The 18,854-nt window shown below is 52.3% G+C and overlaps 7 protein-coding genes across 7 annotated transcripts; 3 read left to right on the top strand and 4 right to left on the bottom strand.

Annotated features, from left to right (window-relative positions):
- Positions 1–3,149: 3,149 nt before the first annotated feature.
- On the bottom strand, positions 3,150–5,255 carry ATP1 (Alpha subunit of the F1 sector of mitochondrial F1F0 ATP synthase; the record flags this gene model as incomplete). Its single annotated transcript, XM_056220637.1, has 7 exons — positions 3,150–3,912; positions 3,937–3,994; positions 4,044–4,497; positions 4,546–4,666; positions 4,721–4,777; positions 4,853–5,010; positions 5,187–5,255. The coding sequence occupies 7 exons, from the start codon at positions 5,253–5,255 to the stop codon at positions 3,150–3,152; spliced, it is 1,680 nt and encodes a 559-aa protein (XP_056065940.1).
- Positions 5,256–6,610: 1,355 nt separating this feature from the next.
- Positions 6,611–7,362, bottom strand: N0V89_011910 (uncharacterized protein; the record flags this gene model as incomplete). Its single annotated transcript, XM_056220636.1, has 3 exons — positions 6,611–7,087; positions 7,254–7,277; positions 7,330–7,362. The coding sequence occupies 3 exons, from the start codon at positions 7,360–7,362 to the stop codon at positions 6,611–6,613; spliced, it is 534 nt and encodes a 177-aa protein (XP_056065939.1).
- Positions 7,363–7,952: 590 nt separating this feature from the next.
- Positions 7,953–8,701, top strand: RPB7 (DNA-directed RNA polymerase II subunit; the record flags this gene model as incomplete). Its single annotated transcript, XM_056220635.1, has 4 exons — positions 7,953–8,201; positions 8,255–8,335; positions 8,386–8,544; positions 8,675–8,701. The coding sequence occupies 4 exons, from the start codon at positions 7,953–7,955 to the stop codon at positions 8,699–8,701; spliced, it is 516 nt and encodes a 171-aa protein (XP_056065938.1).
- A 738-nt stretch (positions 8,702–9,439) lies between these two features.
- On the top strand, positions 9,440–12,277 carry N0V89_011908 (uncharacterized protein; the record flags this gene model as incomplete). The annotated part of the gene is made up of 3 exons (XM_056220634.1): positions 9,440–11,813; positions 11,867–12,136; positions 12,189–12,277. 3 exons carry the CDS (start codon positions 9,440–9,442, stop codon positions 12,275–12,277), a joined length of 2,733 nt encoding a protein of 910 aa, XP_056065937.1.
- A 694-nt stretch (positions 12,278–12,971) lies between these two features.
- Positions 12,972–14,213, bottom strand: MEX67 (nuclear mRNA export, poly(A)+RNA binding protein; the record flags this gene model as incomplete). The annotated part of the gene is made up of 1 exon (XM_056220633.1): positions 12,972–14,213. The coding sequence occupies one exon, from the start codon at positions 14,211–14,213 to the stop codon at positions 12,972–12,974; it is 1,242 nt and encodes a 413-aa protein (XP_056065936.1).
- A 1,316-nt stretch (positions 14,214–15,529) lies between these two features.
- TMA22 (Translation machinery-associated protein 22) lies at positions 15,530–16,309 on the top strand (the record flags this gene model as incomplete). Its single annotated transcript, XM_056220632.1, has 4 exons — positions 15,530–15,572; positions 15,629–15,648; positions 15,705–15,792; positions 15,888–16,309. The coding sequence occupies 4 exons, from the start codon at positions 15,530–15,532 to the stop codon at positions 16,307–16,309; spliced, it is 573 nt and encodes a 190-aa protein (XP_056065935.1).
- Positions 16,310–16,593: 284 nt separating this feature from the next.
- Positions 16,594–17,805, bottom strand: ECM39 (alpha-1,6- mannosyltransferase; the record flags this gene model as incomplete). Its single annotated transcript, XM_056220631.1, has 1 exon — positions 16,594–17,805. One exon carries the CDS (start codon positions 17,803–17,805, stop codon positions 16,594–16,596), a length of 1,212 nt encoding a protein of 403 aa, XP_056065934.1.
- Between the last annotated feature and the right edge of the window lie 1,049 nt (positions 17,806–18,854).

Genomic DNA, 18,854 nt, shown 5'->3' with positions numbered 1-18,854 from the left:
CGCTCCGCTCGGCCTCAAACTAAGCGTGAGATGGGAAATGCCTCGGCACTGACAAAGGTCTAGCGTAGTCACGCGACGAATCAACCCGCTCCTGTTTGTACGCGGCCCACGGTGAACCAACTGCCTGTCCTGCGCACCGAGCAACTTATACACCCAGCGTGGCGTCTTCGCACATGTGAAGCCGCCAACGCTGTCATGTGGGCACACGCCGACGCCTGCTGAGCCGCCGAAACAATCTCCTGGTCACTCGCCGCTGACCTCGGAAGGAAGGCCGAGCTGGGGAATCTGGGGCAGCGCAAGCGCCATCTTTCTCTGGCATGTGAACGTCGGTCAAATGCCATATCAGACTGCGCGGTCCCCCGACGCCAGACCACTGCTGGAGACTGTCTCTCGCCGTTTCTTTCACTCCATGCTTCGATTTTGCGACAGAAAGTGAACAGAATCGAACCCATGTTCTACACCTAGCAACTATCCCCGCTCACGCTACCCTTAGCTTTCTCAAACGCCGCGGCGTCTGCTCCGAGCGCGCCTCCACCGGAGACAACAGCGCGGGGAGAATTGCCATATTTCAAGCTTTTTGAGCATTGAAGTCCGAACTCTGGAGTTCTCCCCTGGTGCACTTCAAATCAATTGTTCGACCACGTTTTGAAGACTTCCTCGTCATCCGATATTGGAATCTTTTCTGTGTTGTGCTTCAAGCCCTGGCTTAAAAAGCTGGTCGGGCGATCTTGCGCCGAGGTGTGAGCCGCAGTTGTGTGGGGAATCAGACCATGGCGTAGCTCACGCCGACCTGCGCCCAAGGTTGTCGAATAAAATATTCTGGAATTAGTCGACGCGACCCAGAAAGCAATGCAGCGTGGATCCTACGATGAGTGCACGAAAAGCTGCGTATACTCAAGGAACGATGAGTCGTGTGATTCTACGTCAAAACCTAGATTTCACCGATTTCACCACGAAACTTTCTTTAGATCTATCCGTTCGTCCCTAGCCGTTGTTGTTGTAACTCTGTATTTACCTGCAGAAATTATAAAGCCCCGCGCCGCCATATCCGCATAAGCCGTATGCTGGGCGAATAACGCTGGTATTGCAGCATTCGCATCGATCCGAAACCATCGGTTGAAATATCTTACACTGACTACGTGGATTACTCGCATTTGGTTCACTCCAACATATAGCGAAGCTCGCAAAGATCTCCAGGCCAGCCTCTAGACGTGCATCTTTTGATTTGTTTCTATTTGATCGACGACAAGTGATTGCTAGGCGGAGGTCGGATGCTACTCGCTGCATATGCGTTCTGCACCAGATTACCTAGGGAAGTATTGTGTACGGGCTCATCATCTGATATTGTCTTCACGCGTGAGCATTAAAACGTGGGACCTGTTACTATGTGGTGCCTCCTTAGTATTGAATTACGGTAAAGGTCATAGGCACGGAAGTTATCATTTCGTCTTCCTTTTTAGATTGAGTGGGACATATGTGCCTTCCCAAAATAGACGAACTTTTACTCCGCTTAATTATATACCGCAGCAATTCACAACGATAACCATCTTCCTTTGCACACGGGTAAACAATCTCTACAGCACAAAACGGAGAGATAGCTTGACTTCCACTTATCGTAACATGGGGTAGAATGCAACACGACAACAGTCCGTTCGTGAAAGCATGCGCCTCCCCATTGATCTGGCTTAGCCAATTATAGATATACTCGTAACATCTTGCCTCCCTCGTTCGAACAAAATGCTGCCAAATACAGTCAACAACATCAGGCACAGTGACCCCGATGAGCGTACAACCCCAAGCCACAGACGATAGGACCAAAGGTGGCAGCAATGACCACCTTCGCTTCATGCAATATTACAACTTCCCCTTCAGATCCTCATCAACAAGCGTATGATACTCCGCCAACGGCTTCGTCCCACTAAACGGCGTATTCGTATACCACTCATCCAGCTTCTTAATCCTCCCCCCTTCAACCACCAAATCGATGACACCTCTAAACTCAAACCTCTTCCCGGTAGCCTTGTGCTTCCCAAGATCATTTTTGAACGTGCCTACACGAATCCCTCGTCAGTGACACCCCTCCCTCAAGACAACGCGTAGAACGAATAGAGAAGAGGGAAGGAGATGAGTGTACAGTTGCCTGCTTCTCATGCGGGCAACGAGAACAGAGGGGAAATGTACCTCTATTAATCGTCCTGAAACTCACCCTCCCGTTGCCCTCTCCGTCCAAATCGTACCACACCGGCATACCCTCTGCGACGCTCATGACAAAGTCCGGATTTGCGGTACGCCAGAGGCTCCAATGTCGGGCTAGCGTTTTGTGCCCGGTTCGACGGATGAGAAAGGCATGGTCGATATACGTTCCGTCGGGCGTGAAGAGGTCGATCCATGCTTTTTGTGTCGAGTCGGAGGACCAAGCTGTTGTCCAGCGGGTGGGGAGGGTTTTTGGATCCATGATCTGGGGTGTTATGTGGGGGAGAGAGGAGCCGAGGGTTTCTGGTCTGCCACGTCGTAATGCTGGGTGTTGCTAAATAGCTTGCAATCAGCTTACGCCTATGCACACTACAGGTGCTTCCGGTCACATGCAGGCGTCATCACCCGTTAGGGTTGTAGAAGCCACAGTAAAAGCCACGTCTCCAGAGAGCGCAGGCTATGCGAAGAGCGGCATGCGAACGCGTAAGAGGAGAATGTCCAGAGCAATGGCCGCTTTGGGATCGTATTTAGCAATAAAGTTTCCGTGGTCGCCGAACGCAGTTTTTCCGGAACATAGCCTGAGGAAGAGCTTCTATAGACCTTATACAAGCCTCATCGACTGGTGTGGGAGGTTCAATAAGTTCAATGTCAAGGGTTGAAACAATCTCAACGGAAATTGTTCAGATCGCATCAGAGGCGACAGATTGAACAGAGAAATTGAGATTGCTAGATACAGTTCGAACGCACTCGCTCGGAACAAAGAAAACGGTAGTACTAGAGGAGCAAAAGGTATTTTGATGTTTCGGAGACGCCATCTGACCATTTCAAAAGAGATTTCCTATTGAGACAGCTGATGGCGAGGACGCATCTTCTATTATACATCTAATCTCAGAAACCGATCAGCACATTTTACCCCGCAAGATCCCAAAGAGAGTACCCACTCCTTAGATCTTCCTTTATGTGAAAGACTTGGTGAAGCTTGTGGCGACGTCCTTGAGCTTGGCCTCGAGGTCCTTGCTGAGCGCACCTTCCCGGTCGATCTGAGCAAGGAGCTCAGACTCGTTTGATCGGAGGTGGGCAAGGAAGTCAGCCTCCCACTGAAGGACCTTGCTGACGGGCACGCTATCGAGGATACCGTTGACACCGGAGTAGATCAAGGGAACCATCTCGTTAACGGCCATGGGGGAGTACTGCTTCTGCTTGAGGAGCTCGGTCAAACGCTCACCACGGCTGAGGGTCTGCTTGGTGGCAGCATCCAAATCGGAACCGAACTGGGCGAAAGCAGCGACCTCACGGTACTGTGCCAAGAAAAGCTTGAGCGAACCAGCGACTTGCTTCATGGCCTTGAGCTGGGCAGCAGAACCGACACGGGACACGGAAAGACCGACGTTAATGGCGGGACGGATACCCTTGTAGAAGAGCTCAGCCTCCAAGAAGATCTGACCGTCGGTGATGGAAATGACGTTGGTAGGAATGTACGCGGACACATCACCACCCTGGGTCTCAATGATGGGAAGGGCAGTGAGGGAACCACCACCGAGCTTGTCGTTCATCTTGGCGGCACGCTCGAGCAGACGAGAGTGGAGGTAGAAAACGTCACCGGGGTAAGCCTCACGGCCAGGGGGACGACGGAGCAGGAGGGACATTTGACGGTAGGCGACGGCCTGCTTGGACAGATCATCGTAGATGATCAAAGCGTGCTTGCCGTTGTCACGGAACCTGAGCAAAATTAGCGCGAGTTACAATAGAGCTTGACTGGACTTGACATGCCATTCACCCATCGAACAGCCTGTGAAAGGAGCTATGAAGCTGTCAGTAAGTGCATATGTTTAGTATCACGGAAATCTTACCGATGTACTGTAGGGGCGCAGCCTCAGAGGCGGTGGCAGCGACGATAATGCTATACTTCATAGCATCGTTCTCCTCGAGGGTCTTGACGAGCTGAGCGACGGTGGAACGCTTCTGACCGACGGCGACGTAGACGCAGTAAAGCTTCTTGGTCTCGTCGTTGGCGTTGTTCCATCGCTTTTGGTTCAGCATGGTATCGAGAGCGACGGCAGTCTTTCCAGTCTGACGGTCACCAATGATAAGCTCACGCTGTCCACGGCCAATGGGCACCATAGCATCGACGGACTTGAGACCAGTCTGTACGGGCTGGTTGACGGATTGACGGGGCAGGATACCGGGGGCCTTGAGCTGGGCACGGCGCTTCTCGGAGGACTTGATGGGACCCTTTCCATCGATGGGGTTACCGAGGGCATCGACAACACGACCGAGAAGACCCTCGCCGACAGGGACATCGACCTGACATTATTAGCTGCGTAATCCGTACTGCGACCGATGACTACTCACAATCTCTCCCGTACGCTTGACAGTCTCACCCTCCTTGACCAATCGATCGGAACCGAAAAGCACAACACCGACCTGGCCAGCTTCCAAGTTCATGCACATGCCCTTAACACCGGAGGCGAACCTGCATTATCGTCAGTGATTGCCTCCCTGGGCCTGGGGTGCTGGTTAAACGTACTCGACGAGCTCCTCAGCCTGGACGTTGTTCATGCCGTGTACACGCGCAATACCGTCACTAGACACCTAATGTCAGACTCTGAACTTGCTTTTGATGATGGCTGCAGCTGTCGTAGCTTGCGAGTTGGCATACCCGACGGAGAGAACACGTCCAGTCTCGGCGAGACCGGCCTCCTCCTGGACACCACGGATCCTCTGCTCGAGGATGGAGGACACCTCGGTCGGCGAGGCCTTCGCGTCGGACGCATAGCTGCGGACAGCGCTGTTGTAGAGAGGTGCCGTTGCGCGGGCCTGAAAATTCGTCAGTACTCGGCTCAACGGGAGCTTCCACGGAACCAGCGCGGCAACACCAACCCATCAACCAAGCTCCAATGCAGCGCCAATGGCATCGAGAATCGTTTCCGGAAGCTGGCGGCGATGGCGAGATGGATTGCGGGCGCAATTGCGGCTGGCGTCGATGGACTTACAGAGGAGATCTGTGCCCGGGCAGACACCGCCGCGAGGCGGCTCGACTGTCGGAGAGCTCGCGAGAACATTGTGGATACCTCAAGAGGTTATTGAGGCGGTTCTGCGATCAATTGCTGATGCAGAAGGAGGATGAGCGGAGATGGGTTGGAAGAGATGGAGCTCTGAGGTTGAGGGTGAGAAAAGCCCTTAGGGAAGGAACGCTTGGACCGGTTAGCGGCTGCGACTTTTCCCGATGTATTCCCTGAGCAACCGCGGCGTCCTCACCAAGCTCCAACTACACTCGAATGCATCGTAACTCGCAATATAATGTAGAAGATCTATCGTTCAAGAAACCTTTGGCCTATTGCGCATTGTATTGCACCTTTACGTCCACGATCATGTGCAAACTGCCCCCCTTTCTGATTACCAACGTCGCAGCTATCTAGAGCTTGCATGAGGTCTACATAGAGCTTCGTCCTTAGTCGATCTGTATGCAAAACAAATTAGAGGTACTTTTTTGGGTCATGAGCATAGTGTAGAGAACGGGAATTGATAGAAAATTGGTGCCAATGGAATTGGAACGTCAAATGCTCATTGAGCAAAGGCTTACAAGGCTGGTGAGGAAGTATTGTGGCATTGCATTCTAAGTGACCAGGCTGATGTGGGACAGCAACTATCATGTAGAAGAGGCAAATGAAGAAGGGTTCCGAGGTGAGGAAGTAGAGCTGAAGTCGAGGAATTGTAGCTAGTAGGCATAGTAGCGCCCACTGTAGCAGGTCAGTACCCGGGAGTTTCGAGCCATTATTGCAAATCTTCTAAACGAAGCGTATAACGCGAGAATGTTCCTTGTTCAAACAGACCGCTGTTCTAGCAGGCCATCCAACCTTGGAATCGGTTTCAACGCCAGCATAGAGACCTTGGTCACAAGCAATCCAAGAACGCCAAGTAAGCATCCGTGTTTGGGTGTTGTATTGGGTAGCCTGAGTTGACTTGACGTGCGATGCAAGTGTAGCTGTTGTCGCATGGGCGAAAGGTTGGCGCATACGGAAGTATTCGTACATATTACGTTCCCTTCAACAAAAATTATACATTTGTGGCTCAAACTCCAGGCTTGAAAACCGAGACCCTGACACGACTCGATACACATCGCGACGGCCAATGTTCCCTCGCATCTTTAACTATTACACCCAGCAATGCACATTGGTATCCTACCATCCGCTCAAATGCAGATACATCTCTTACGAATCTCTGGACAGATCCCTGCTATAGCAACCATATTCAAGTTATTCCTAGAAGTCTCTCGAACGCGTTCCCATCACGGTACTCTAATTATTCCCTCTCGCCAATTCGGGTGATCGTGCTCCTCAGAGCAGGTCCCATGTGTCGATCAATAGATCGTTCTGTGGGCGCTCTAGTGTTTGTCCTAGCATCTTGGTAGACGGGTTTACGATGTCATGGTTCCGTTCGCGCTTCCATTCGCCGTCTGTCCTTTCTTTACTTTGAATTGGCGAATGTCCTCTTCCACGGCCTTGTCTACCCGCTTCTTCAAGTCGGGTCGATATCCAAGCGTGAACAGGATCTCGAACCAGACGAAGAACGGAGCGAGAAGGAAGGCTTGCACGATGTTGTCAAGCAGTGCGGGAGCTCTCCCTTCAAACTTGCCGTGCCCTATGAATTGTGCAACCCAGGAAGCAATGAATAAACCTCCAGCCCATTTGTTCGCATTTGCGCCGTACGTCGAGGTAAGATGGTTCCCATAAACGGTAACACCAATCAGTATAGGCGCGAGCATGGCTCCTGCTACAGGCTCCATGAGCATATATGTTGTCGTGTACAAGACAAGGAAGCCAGCCGCAAAGTTGAGGGGCAGGTGGGGAACGGTAAGCCACGGTGGCAGCGGTATTTCGGGGGTGTTCGTGAGCTGTAGTTGATCAGGCCTTTTCCTTTTCACGTGCTTGGTTTAACCTACGAGAACAACGCTCGCGAAGAGGATGAGGGGCACGCAGACAGTGTGTATGCCGATATTTACCTGGGGTGGGCGGTGTGAGTGGGAGCGAGCACTTCGCAGGTCACTTTGACGACCCTACCTTATTGTGGTGGTATGCACCATACTGTCTTGTAGTTAGGGTTTTGATAGTACACACAAAGAACGCAGTGACGTACAAAGCGCAGCTGTTTCTCAAGGTTGAGAGCCATGGTGCCGGATGTGGTTGGAGTTTGATCGGTTATCGGTGTAGCAGGGCTAACGACATAGCTTTTGTGAAGTAGAGATCAGGCTCGAGCCACTGGTTCTATTGCACCCGCGGGACGGACAGCAGCGGCTTGTGGAGCGAGATGGTGTGGGTGAGACGGAACAGGACATTCTTCACGTGCCATGGCGAGTATTATGTAAGCTGCGACAGGCGCAATGGATCAGCGTTGCTCGCGCTTCTGCTTCAAAGGCAGCTGTCGAACTCCAGCCGCACCCCAATCTGTCCACGAGGCCCCGCGAGACCCCCTCGACGGACGATAGAACATTGATACACGCGCGATTTGGAGGAAGGGTGCATGGAACGGGTCTGTCCTTGATATCCAGGTCGCGGTCGTCTCTTTGAGACTTTTGCGCGAGCCTCTGCCGCTCTTTCACGGGTCGTCGCGCGAATAATAAGAATACAATACCACTGTCGCCTCAGCTAGCGCAAGCTGCCTTTCTCTCATACCCACGCTCGCCGTCTCGACCGACGCGTCAACGCCGCTTGCCCCCACAAGAGCTCAACCCGCAACGAACCTACGTGGTCGCAATCAAAATGTTCTTCATAAAGGAGCTCGAAAAGACTATCACACTGCACCCATCGTACTTCGGGCCGATGATACGGGCGCATCTACACAGGGAGCTTCTTTCGAAGGAAGAGGGCTCAAATACGGGGTCCTTCACCATTGTGTGCATTTTGGACTCGTTCGATATCTCTGACGGACAAGTCGTACCTGGGTCCGGCTCCGCTGAGTACACAGTGCACTACAAGGCTATCGTTTGGAGGCCGTACAAGGGAGAGGTCGTATGTGATGCCCGTGAAATGTGTGCCTCGCAAGCAGGACTGACAACTGCTAGATGGACGGTATCGTGACCTCTGTCGTCCGGTCCGGCTTCTTTGTCAGCTGTGGCTCCTTGGAGGCATTCGTGAGTCGCGCGGTATATCTACCCTCGACGATGCTTTACCTTTCATTTGCTAAACCAGCTAGATGATCCCGTCTGAGATCAGGTATGATGCCAACGCAACGCCGCCGCATTGGACGGACAACGCCGACCAGGTCATCGAGAAGGGTACCAACGTACGCATCAAGATCAAGGGTGTGCGTTCTGAGGTCGACAGACAGTTCGCCATCGGAACTATGAAAGAGGTATGTTCAAAGGAAACCACTGTTCCAGAGTGCAGTTCAGCGTACAGATTATTGGCTGTGCAATGTACTCTGGAACGGTTCGAGCCGCAATGTATATCCACTGTAGGTACATGGGCTGACTATTTGGTAGGACTACCTTGGCCCTCTACAGCAATGAGATGCTGAGCCTAGGCGACGTCTCATGATCGCGCTTGGCAGCCAACTGCAAGTTTTGCAAAAACGTATCTTCGGGGATTGGAATGGGCTTCGTGACGGGGACAGAAACGATACCAAACTTAACAGTGGTGCGTGTGGCGACACTGAAGCCAGAGTATGGCTGCAGCATTTCTCGTATTCCATCACAGAAACGCACACTACATGGTAGTGCCGGGCAGAAAACATGTGGACTGACACATGTGCCCAAAGACCTTCCCCTCACATTTTGCAAGTCTGCTGTTTCCTGACCTATCTGGCAATGCTGCGACAAGTTTCTGGAACTATACATGAGTTTTGCACTCGGGGTGTATCAAAGCAGTGGAGAAGCGAGGCCAATTCCAGACTCTTGACGGAGTAGCTAGTGACTTGGCTCTTGGTCTTTGTTCAGATAGTATGCTACATTCGGACTTGAATGAGACGGTTCAATGAATTATTGAAGTTGGTGGCGTGCCCGTAAAGCTGCTGGTAGCCTCGACTGTGGCTGCGGTATGCTTGTCTCGGACCTCCGCCCCCCTCCGCCGCTTTGTCCAGCTGTGCCTCGTAGCCGCCCTCTGGCCACAACCTTCGAGCTTCTCCACACATGTTGCTCGTATGAACGTCTGATACGCTGCGTTCTAGACCATCAGGTCGTGATTCCTATAATTCTTGTTTATGATGATAAGATAATACAGCACACTCGCGCCTCCCTACAACAGCCACCATGAGCCCTCGTGAGCGCGCCGTGAACGACGAAGAGACGGAGCCTCTTACCCGCGCCGATATACCCTCTCGTGACTCCGCAGAAGGCTCCGGAAGCTCCGTGTCCTCGGTCTCGACGACGTCACTGGTGTTGGAACACATTCACGACAATGCGACAAATGGCGCATCGCGTGCGACATTCGGGGAGAAGTACAGGGACGACGATAACGGGGAGCCTCAGCGCAGGCGCGAGCGCTTCGATGTCGAGGATGGGCTATCACAGGGTCTCAAGCCCGTCCAAGGGGTAGACAGGAAGACACGACGTCTGCTCTGGATCATTGGTACCATATGCGTAGCTGGTTGGGGGCTCGCGTTGTTCTCATTCCTCTTTAAAGGCGACTACAAACACGCTTCTACCCGACCGCATGATCCCCTCGCAACTTCCACAAAGGGCTCGGGAAAGAAAGTCACTCTGGACAGTGTACTGAGCGGACAATGGTACGGGGACAGGCAGAGTGTATCTTGGATTGCAGGGCCGCAAGGCGAAGATGGCCTATTGCTCGAAAGAGGCGTTTCCGAGGGCGGGTACTTGGTGGTAGAGAACATCAGGGATCAAGGCACGGCACAGGTTGCCGCGAGTAGGACCCTACTCATGAAGACTCGCAACTTCAGAATCAATGGACAGTTCGTCTACCCGAACAACTTTTGGCCAAGCAAGGACTTCAAGAAAGTGCTCATCATCGCGGACGAACAAAAGAACTGGAGGCACTCTTTCACGGGAAAATACTACATCTTCGATGTCGCGACCCAGACGGGGGAACCGCTGGACCCAGCGAACCCAGACGGTATCGTTCAGCTAGCGTCCTGGTCGCCACAATCTGATGCGGTTGTTTTCACGAGGAACAACAACATGTATCTCCGCAAGCTAGATTCCGATACGGTTGTACCCATTACAAAAGATGGAGGCACTGAAGTGTTTTACGGCGTTCCGGACTGGGTGTACGAAGAGGAGGTGTTCGCGGGCAACAGCGCGACCTGGTGGTCGACAGACGGAAAATATATCGCCTTCCTTCGTACGAACGAGTCTACCGTCCCTACATTCCCTGTTCAGTATTTCGTCTCTCGACCGAGCGGAAAGAAGCCTAGGCCTGGAGAAGAGAACTACCCTGAGGTTCGGGACATCAAGTACCCTAAGGCAGGCGCGCCCAACCCTATCGTGGACCTACAGTTCTACGATGTAGACTTGGGCGAGGTGTTCAACGTAAACATCGAGAATGACTTCGCTGACCATGACCGTCTCATTACCGAAATCACCTGGGCAAGGAACAAGCAGGTTCTCGTCCGTGAGACGAACCGAGAAAGTGATGTGTTGAAGATGATCTTGATGGACGTGGGCAAGCGAACAGGCAAGACTGTACGTACCGACGACGTGCAGGCTTTGGACGGCGGGTGGATGGAAGTGTCTCACACAACTACCTTTGTGCCGGCCGATCCTCAAAAGGGACGCAACGAAGATGGATACGTTGATACCATAATCCACGACGGTTATGATCATATCGGTTACTTCACTCCGCTGGACAGCACAAAGCCTGTACTGCTTACCCAGGGCGAGTGGGAGGTAGTCGATGCACCATCACGAGTCGATCTGAATAATAACCTGGTCTATTACATCTCGACCGAGCGCGGCTCTATGGAACGTCATCCTTATGTTGTCAAGCTCGACGGCACAGGAAAGAAGGAGGTCATGGACAACGCTGCAGCTGGATTTTACGACGCTTCCTTCTCCACTGGCGGTGGCTACGCTCTGGTTACCCACGAAGGCCCTAGCATCCCATGGCAAAAGATCATCAGCACACCGTCCACTTCCTCAAAGTTCGAGAAAACGATTGAAGAGAATAAGAAGTTGGCGAAGCTCGCCGGACAACATGAGCTTCCTATCCTCAACTATCAGATGGTAGATGTCGATGGCTTCAAACTCAATGTCGTCGAACGCCGCCCTCCACACTTCAACGAGAAGCGGAAGTATCCTGTGCTCTTCTTCCAGTACAGCGGCCCCGGTTCGCAATCGGTAGATAAGAAGTTCTCGGTCAATTTCCAGTCGTACGTCGCATCCAGCCTGGGCTACATTGTTGTCACCGTCGATGGTCGAGGTACCGGTTATCTAGGTCGCAAATTGCGTTGCATCACGCGCGGCAACATCGGAGGCTACGAAGCGCACGACCAGATCGCCGTAGCCAAAATGTGGGCGAAGAAGAAGTACGTCGATGAAGAGCGGCTAGCAATCTGGGGCTGGAGTTACGGAGGTTTCACAACGCTCAAAACTTTAGAACTAGATGCTGGTCAGACCTTCAAGTACGGTATGGCTGTGGCTCCTGTAACAGACTGGAGGTTTTATGGTGAGCACTCTATTCCCCCTCTCATCGCATTACCATGCTCATATTTCTTGCAGACTCCATATACACCGAACGCTACATGCACACGCCGCAGAACAACCCCGGCGGCTACGACAACTCCAGCATCCACGACGTCAAAGCCCTGTCCCAGAACGTTCGCTTCTTAGTCATGCACGGCATAGCAGACGACAATGTACACATGCAGAACACGGCCACGCTTCTTGACAAGCTGGATCTCGGAGGAGTGGAGAACTACGACGTGCATTTCTTCCCAGACTCGGATCATAGCATATACTTCCACAATGCGAACAAGATTGTCTACGACAGTAAGCACCACCCCTTCCTTCCTCAGAAATCATCTGCTAATGTTGCAATTAGAACTAAGCTCATGGCTCGTCAACGCGTTCAACGGCGAATGGCTACGGTTACAAAATGTTAAACCGAAAGCGCAAGAGAAAGAGCGGTAGCGTGGCTTTTTCGCGACAGATCTAGGGGCATACTGAGCGCATGGCGTTGGGTGGAGTTAGGAAGGCAATGTTACGCAATTGTACCAATACTAGTGGTCGCGCTCCTCATCATGCCTGATTTCATAATAGATCATTCATACGTGAGGTTTCCTGTGTATACTCGAATGTGGATGAGTGTCTTGCCAGGTTACGATCAGGCACGAGTTCGTCATCATCGAAACGCAAAAGTGCCGCAGGGAAAAGTTACACAGTGTATAGTGAAAGTGACCCATCAGTTCATTGGCGGTCGCTCGTTGGGTCAACGGAGAGTGGCTTAAGAGTGCCGTGGTAGGTTACATTGTGAAGTGATAAACACACATAGACACAAAGCACACATTCACAACTGCAAGAGGAACAATCATAGTATGTCCAGACTCTCCTTGATGAGCAGTCTGAAGTGCCTGGCTCTTACGTCGCAGGTCTTGTGTGATTGGGTATCTATTGAAGCAGATCCTTGATAACTCCATCCCATGCAAACGCTATGCTGCCATATCAAAACAAAAACCTCCATGATTGTACACTTCCATAACGTTCCGTATCAGCACTGGCATTCTGGATTGATGCGGTTGTACTCAAGACAATAATCCGAACGGGGCTGTACTCAAATCAATAACCCGAACGTTTTTCGCTAACATGCCCGGACGCCCTCCATCCTCTAGCTGTTGAAGGAGTCAGGCCCGAGAGTATCCTTAGTGGCGAGGAAGAGCTGCCCAGCGGCGTTGATATCCCACTTCCCGGCTTCCAGGCACTGGAGAGCCATCTCGCGCTTGAGATTGGTCTGCTCCATGACGTAGACGACCATTTGCTCTTGCTCAGGGGTAAGGCCAGAGACTGGGACTGCCGGAACTGTCGGTGTAGGTACTAGATCGGTTGCCGGCGCTGCCGGGACTGCTGGGCCGGCGGCGGCGGGTGCGGCTGGCACAGGATCAGGGCGAACCTGCTGGCCATTGAGGATGCGGAGCTTGGGAAACCACGAGATGAGTTCCTCTTCCCAGCCCGGCTCGGTGATCTCGACGATGAGATGTTCGAGTGAACGGAACCTATTCTTCCACGGCTTGAGCACGCGGACACTGGCAAACTTATTGCCGGATAGGTCGAGGTTCAGAATGTGAGGTAGTGTCGTCGAAAGGTTGCGCACGACATCCAAGTTTGGTAGATTATTGCCTGCGAGCGTTACGCTGTGGATCATTTCGCGCTTCTGATCTTCCGATTTGAGAGTCTGGTCGCAAATAACCATCAAGGCGGGGAAAAACTTCTGCTGAGTCCGCGCATCGTTGAACATGCCTGACTTCGCCACCTCTTCGTCGTCGGCAATCTTTGACAGATTGAGCAGCTTCTCCTCTGCTTGGTAGCGGCGGAAAAGGAAGCCTTTGAGCATTTCGATGGTCTCCGACGTTTCTGGTTTGTCGGTGCTCTTGTCTTTGTCGCCAGACGTTGTGTCCATGGCATTTGGGGACTTGCTGCGGATTCCGGGGCCGGTGATGGTAAGTTTCTGAGTACCATGCGCGGAGTTGAAAGTGAAGCCATTGATTTTGCCGAAGGCTGGGACATCGTCGGGACGGACGAAGATCTTGAGGAGAGTGCCAGCTGCTGAATGTCGCTTGACCATCTTTGGTGGTACGCTACCCTTTGTGGTCTTCTGGCTGCGTCGTGCAGCATGGCGCTCGAGGAAATTGAGGATCTTGGCCACCTCTTTGTCATCGGTCCAACCGGTCACCTTGAGCTCGGTGAAAGGAGCCGTGTGTGATTCTCGAGTCCTCGGCTTGGAACCCGAACCCCGCGCAGCCGTAGCAACTCGAGGTGCTGCACCCATGACCAGGTCACCGTCTCGGTCGCGCTTCTGGCGCTGTTTGCGGATGCCGCCGCCGCGCGGACGGGAGATAGCAGAGCCAGTCATGGCGACGTGGAGCTGGTTGCGGGGGTACTTGTTTGAGGAAGTAGAGCGCCTCTGAAGCACCGAAAAGCTGCGGAAGGGTTAATTTGGGTTGTTGTCGCATGTCTCGTGGGAAATACCGACCCGAAAGTGGCAGGAACGACCGTAAAGGACTTCGAGGTGTGCGCTTTACTCGAGCGCGGAGGATTTCTAGTGCGTCTGGCGGGGAGTGAGCTGTTCCGGGTAAGTGAGCGCGAGCGGCGGGGTTGTCTTCGAGAGACAATAGGCAGCAGAAAGGTCTGTTATATGCGCAGAGGCACGAGAGGGCAAACTTTGGGACCACGATAGCGCACAGACAGTCTTGGCAGTCGCAGAGCCGCAGACACACTAGCGGCTTCGGTGTACCCGTTGAAGTTTCCCGTTTCTTTGCTACACAACCATGCCAACACACTCATGCCAACAATTCCCTGCTTCTACCGAGTTCTTCGACGCTTGATCACAGGCGGTAATGTACCTTTTCTACGACCGATTATATCGTTGGGTGTATTAAGGCTACAAGGCATCTGCCAGGCAACAGCCAGGCTATGGTCAGGCGCGACAGGTGAAAGAGAGTTGCTGCTACCAAACGCTACTACCTTAGTCAGCTGTGCTTTCAGTTAACAGAGCCCGGGCCGTTTTCCGTTAAAATATGTCTGAGTTCTGGTGAATTAGTCACAACATACCACAGGTGCCAATTCACTAGACTTCGCGTCGAAGATGGCCATGAATGATCAGGTCACAACTTTACAAACGTTCTACAGATGGAGTTGCCCTAGGCTGCATAATAAGCTAATTGACTTCTTATAGCCTTGTTAGCTGACAAGCTTGACACCAAGGTCTGGTATTAGTAGCGTCTGGCGTCCAATGGTTCAGTTCTCTATGTCTATCCTAGGAGCGGGGATGATGCGCTGCACCACCTAAATGATCAACATATCTAAATGAGCATTCAAGGGACTTGGATAGCCCAACCTAATACAGTAGCCCGAGGCATTTGCTGAAATCGAGTCGCACTTCAATCTTTTAATGTAACGATATTGAAGAATGCCTTAGGAATACGCAAAAAAGTATTACAACAGGATTGCGAATGTACTCCTCCGACTAATACTGAGTAGGTGTATCTGTACTAAGTGAATCAACTGTACGAATGCGCGAACCCTTGAAGATCCCTGCACAGCTACCTACCCCGCCATGCCCCGCCACACGTTCACAGAGCACGCGTGTGCGCCCGACGGCTCCCTACATCAACACCACGGCTCATACCAAACACTCGAGTCAACGCGTCTCGCTTCACATTGACAGCCATGGCTACCGAATCGTATCCAAGGACAGTACTCTACTGCGGAGGTCAGTACTATTGTTCCCCCCCCGCACACGTTCTCAGATAGCTGATCTTTTCTCAGTATGCACGCTCCCGCCTGAAGTAGGTACGATCCTGCCCTGCGTCTAACGGCCAGACATCCTGACGAATAATCCCAGTATTGCGAATTCGGCGGTACCACAAGAAAGTGTGAGGAATGGCTTGAGGAGAACAAGCCGGAACTGCACAAGAAGTTGTACTCACAAGGTACGCCGCCCAACTACACCAGGTCCCATAACAGTCTGAGACTCGTCGAAAGAGTCTCAGTTGTACCAGAGATGGCCAAGCTAACTTTCCAACAGAAGCCCTCGAGCAAAACCTCTCCGCCCTCTCCCTCGACGCCCAAAAACGCGCCGAAAAAGACTCCCAGAAGAAAGCCGCCAAAGCCGCCGCCGCCGAAGCCCGCGACGCCGAAACGCGCGCCTCCTCCAAGATTTTGATTAAGCGCATCGAGCGCAACAAGCGCAAGTACGTCACCGCCGTACAAGGTCTCGAGGCCTTTGGCCTGGACATCAAGAAGGTGGCCAAGGACTTCGGCAAGAAGTTTGCGACGGGTAGTAGCGTGACGAAGGTGCCGGGCGGCGGGGAGGAGATCACTGTGCAGGGAGACTTGAGTGAAGATATCCAGGAGTATATCGAGGAGAACTATAAGAACGTGCCGGACGATAATATTGAGTTGATTGAGGATAAGAAGAAGAAGAAGGCGGAGCAGCAGGCGGTATGAGTTGGGTGAGCGGGACGTGGAGAGTACGAGTGAAGTGTTGCAGGAGCAGGGAAGACATGAGCAGAGATCCATCATGCGGAGCCGGCTGTGGAGTCGAAAAAGACCACAGCGTCTCAGACCCCAGCGGGTTATAGCGCGTGCGTGTTGTGCACCTACATCACTGGTCAGGGAAATAGATTGGGACAATGAAATCGAACCACGACTTCAATCGAAGATATGACAATGATGCATCCTGACTTTGTGGCCTCATAGCCAATGCCATTGTATAGGTCTTCGCCTAACAGCTACATATGGCCCTCTGAGTAGAGCCGTTGATTTTCCAATATGCGGATCTTAGGCTCCATGCGCACCTCTGCCCAATAGCCCCTCAGAAGCTGATATCTAATCAGACCTTCCGCCGTACGCCATAACCGCGCAATTCTCGTTGACCAGTTTTCACGAGCGTTATCCCCTCTGTCCACCACATCAAGCGGTTCGACCGGCGATCCGCTCTCTTCATTGGGCTTCAACACTCGCACCCCACCAAAAGCATAAACCACGTGCACCGTGCTCCATGCCCCGATAATCTTCGCGGGATTCTCGGCCAGTACGTAGTGAAACTTATTCCAGAACCTTGGGTCCAGCAAAACCTCCGGATCTTCCGTCTTGTCGTAGGTCCACTTCCTTTTACCAACCAAGTCTTGTGCTTCTAGGACATCAAGAATGGTTTGCGGTCCTTCGTGATTTTCCAAAAATCGGGTGACGCCGGTCTGGCACGCAAGGTTGTCGAAGTAGACATTAGTGTGGTCCCAGTGAACACCGAAAGCGCCATTGATGTTGTTGTGGAGATGTTCGATAGCCTCGCCGCCAGGATAGTTCAGGCTTGAAATAGCCAGCAGAGCTGTTGATGCTACGAAGGAGACCAGCACCGAGGCTACTAATGTTAGACTGAGCACCGCATAGATGGCCGTCTTGCCTCGTCGCGTCCAGATCCAGGAAGCTCCAACAGCGGCGACACCGGTCAAGGCAGGAATGATATAGATGACGAAGCGCCATTCTTTGTGTGGTAGAAAGCTGAACAGACCGACGAATGCTAATGTCGGAATCAAGAGATCGAGACTTCTTCCACGGGTGGCAGCAGGCAGGAGTGCAGCAGGTATGCAGAGGAGATACGTAATGGGGTTCAACATCAACCGCGGCAGCGCATTGACAAAGTAGAAGTACCATGGAGAGACACCCCAATCGGCGGAGTGTCCTTGGACAGTGTTGTAGTAGAATGCCACCCACTCGGGCCACAGTGGCTTCGATTGCCAGAAAAACGAATCAACCGAGATAGTCGTAAGAAGTCCGATCGCGGCTCCGGCGAGTCCAGCAGGAATGATCACGCCAATGATCGAGATCCTCCCAGAGACGAACAGATAGAGTGTAGTTGTGGCGACCAATATGGCAAGCTCGGAGCGGAAGACCACGCCAGCAAAGGTCAGAAGATACAAAGAGAGCCTGTAGCTTCGAGACATGCTTCTAGCGTCCCATGGCGTGGTATAAGCATTGAGCAGGCTTCGCAATGCTATGTTTGCTAGGAGGTGTCAGCGAATTGCATGGGAAGATCGAGAGGGAGACTTACTAAATATGAAAGCGAACATATTGGGCAACGTTCGAGATGCATAGTAGATGACATGAAACTGGCTAGCTTGAAAGAGTGCGAACCATATACCAGCACTCTTGCCAAATACCCTTGCAATACTTCTCCCGAAAGCTACAAGGGCTGCGGCGTTCAGTAATCCCAAGATACCGCGAACTGATCCAAGCAGTTAGGAAAGGTACATAAGCGATTTTGACGGGGGACTGACCGAGGAATTGCAACTGCGTCGGGGAACTGAGCAACCACACGAATGGCCTCGATAAACCACTTAGAATCAGCGCACCCACAAAGGTTCTAGGCACGCTCCCGGGAAAGGAGAAGTGGTCGTAGTTCGCTGTGAAGAACTGATCTGCATTTTCGCTCGGTATGCCGTGTATCAAGATGTCGTGAATCGCCTGCACATTGAATGATTCCTCGACTTTAGTATACGGCGAAACCCAGAGGTGGAGCAAAATGAAAGTCGGAACGAGGGCGTAGAACGCCCATTCTATCCCTGCCATAGCATCAATCACGACTCTCGAGCTACCAAAGAGCTCGCAAATAGATACAGAAGGTGATGATGACGGATGGTTGAATGTAGTAGGCTCGCTCGGCTGCAGCTTACGTGTCGGAATTCACGTGCCCAGGCGTTGCGCTAAACCCCTGCACCTCATCCGACCGCACCACAGTCAAAACCCGCGATGGGGATCACTTCCCTCAACCAAATTGCAGTACCCGGTGTCTATCTTTTGATTTTCTTTCTCGGGTATCCGTCGCAAATTTTGTTTTATTACCTTGATCCGGCGCCGTTGACGAAGAATGAGCTCTACATTAGTAACGTAGTGCTTGTGATCATCTTCATCACATATACCAAGTCTGTTTTCGTAGACCCCGGGACGATACCTAAGTCTCATGGCGAGGATAATGAAAAAGAGCATGGAGCAG

This window comes from Didymosphaeria variabile (assembly GCF_027946475.1).
Source record: "Didymosphaeria variabile strain IMI 356815 chromosome Unknown scaffold_9, whole genome shotgun sequence".
NCBI lineage: Eukaryota > Fungi > Ascomycota > Dothideomycetes > Pleosporales > Didymosphaeriaceae > Didymosphaeria > Didymosphaeria variabile.
This window is presented reverse-complemented; position numbering and strand designations above follow the sequence as displayed.